This window comes from Hipposideros armiger, unplaced genomic scaffold, assembly GCF_001890085.2.
Source record: "Hipposideros armiger isolate ML-2016 unplaced genomic scaffold, ASM189008v1 scaffold_246, whole genome shotgun sequence".
NCBI lineage: Eukaryota > Metazoa > Chordata > Mammalia > Chiroptera > Hipposideridae > Hipposideros > Hipposideros armiger.
In genome coordinates this window covers 2641771-2643464 of record NW_017731596.1, presented here as the reverse complement: position 1 = coordinate 2643464, position 1694 = coordinate 2641771, and the positions used below count along the sequence as shown (strand labels likewise).

At 39.0% G+C, this 1694-nt stretch overlaps 1 protein-coding gene across 2 annotated transcripts in view; it reads left to right on the top strand.

Annotated features, from left to right (window-relative positions):
* RIPPLY3 (ripply transcriptional repressor 3) overlaps positions 1-1122 on the top strand; it is a 16501-nt gene extending 15379 nt beyond the window's left edge. For both annotated transcript variants that reach the window (XM_019655755.1, XM_019655757.1), the window contains one exon: positions 22-1122. In XM_019655755.1, coding sequence (XP_019511300.1) covers positions 22-346 — 325 coding nt within the window. In that variant the 3' untranslated portion in view covers positions 347-1122. The remainder of the gene's footprint in view (positions 1-21) is intronic.
* Positions 1123-1694: the final 572 nt, after the last annotated feature.

The following is a 1694-nucleotide window of genomic DNA, read 5'->3' as shown; positions in this document are numbered from 1 at the left end:
TTTTCTTTTCTTAAATATCAGACTTTATTTACCCATTTCAAAGCGTCAAGAATATTTGCAGAGTTCTGGGGAAAAAGTGCTGGCCAGTTTCCCAGTGCAAGCCACCATTCACTTCTACAACGATGAATCCGACCCGGAGGATGGAGAGCAGGAGGAGGAAGCCCAGCCCTGCCACCTTCAGGGCCAGGAGGCGGAAGATCCGGAGGAAAACGGCCCAGGAGGAACGAGCAGAGACCAGTCGACACACCCAGGACAGAGATCCGGAGGACGCAGTGGCCCCGGCCATAAGGGTCGGTTTCCCGATGGTGACTCTCCCGCGGGTGCGCAGTGCGCCTCATCCAAATAAATGGGGTCTCCCTCCCATGCCCGACCTGCCTCACCTGCGCTCCTGGAGACGGCTGTGCCTGGACGCTGCGTTTCCCCTGCGTGTACGGGGGTCAGGGACTCCTTTGACCGGCCGGCACGCTTCTCATGGCAAGACCTCAGCTTTCACTTTTCCTTCGGGTGACTCTTCTCTAGAGCACTCATGCGTACTGTTGAGAAAGGATTCTAGAACCAAGAGAAGGTTTGTGTGTGTCAACCTGGGTTCTTACCAGGTAGGGCCAACTTTCAAAGCATACTCCGCATTGTCACTCTGCCGATCAATTGACACATTACTCCAATATAGATCAATAACCCACCATGCCTCTCACTTATCCTGAGACTCATCATTTAGCTATTTCTGGTTTTGTAAAAATGATTTAGATACTGTCCAAGGGTTGATGTAGTTGCTTAGTGCCATTCTGAAAAAATACATTTATTTATGAAAAACAAAACAATAATTCCTATAAGAATGACAGAAATTAAAAAATACATATTTTTAGGGGACATTTCTGGATAAAAATGTATATGGTTATTGTGTAAGGGTTGTGTGTATGAATAGAGAGAAAAACTTGAGCTCTGTTGGGGACTGCTTTGGGCTTGTTACTTGAATAATACTGTTTTCAATCAAAGTATCTAATGTAAAATTATTTTCACTTTTTTAATATTTGGATGACCAAGTGAGCATACTCATCAAGGTTTTTTACTTAACTATCTTACACATGGTTGTCTTCCTGTATACAGTACATTATATACGTTTCTACTTGAAATAAATGTTTTGAAAGAAAAAAATGTTTGCTAATCACCTTTTTTGATTAAGATATTTTTAGATTTAATTAGTTCTTTAAAGTTTTAAAAAATTTGTTAGGCTGTTTTTATATTTAACTCTTTAAATGATATTTATTGTTTTTAAGAATGCAGAAGTATTAAAAGGAAAATGGTCTGTAATCTCAGTGCTCAAATAATCTATTAATACTAAAAAAATAGGAGAAATACATGCAAATACTGTAGTAAATCAAACAGTATAGAAAAGTATACATTACTAAGTAAAAGTCACCTTCTCCAGTCCTCCCCTTTTTCTGTCCAAAGGTAGCCAATATCAATTGTTTTTTATTGCTCTACCCTTTAAAAAATTATTTTATTTCTTTAAAAAATTTTTGTTATTCTTTTTAAATCTTTAGTTTATTGTTTCTTTTACTTATTTAAACTACTTTTTTTTTCAGGCTTAAAAACAATTTTACCTAGGCTTACTTCAGAAAGGATTTAAGGGCCGGCCGAGTGGCTCAGTTGGTTGAGAGCTTGCTCAAGAGTTTGAGCTCTGAGCAACAGTGGTT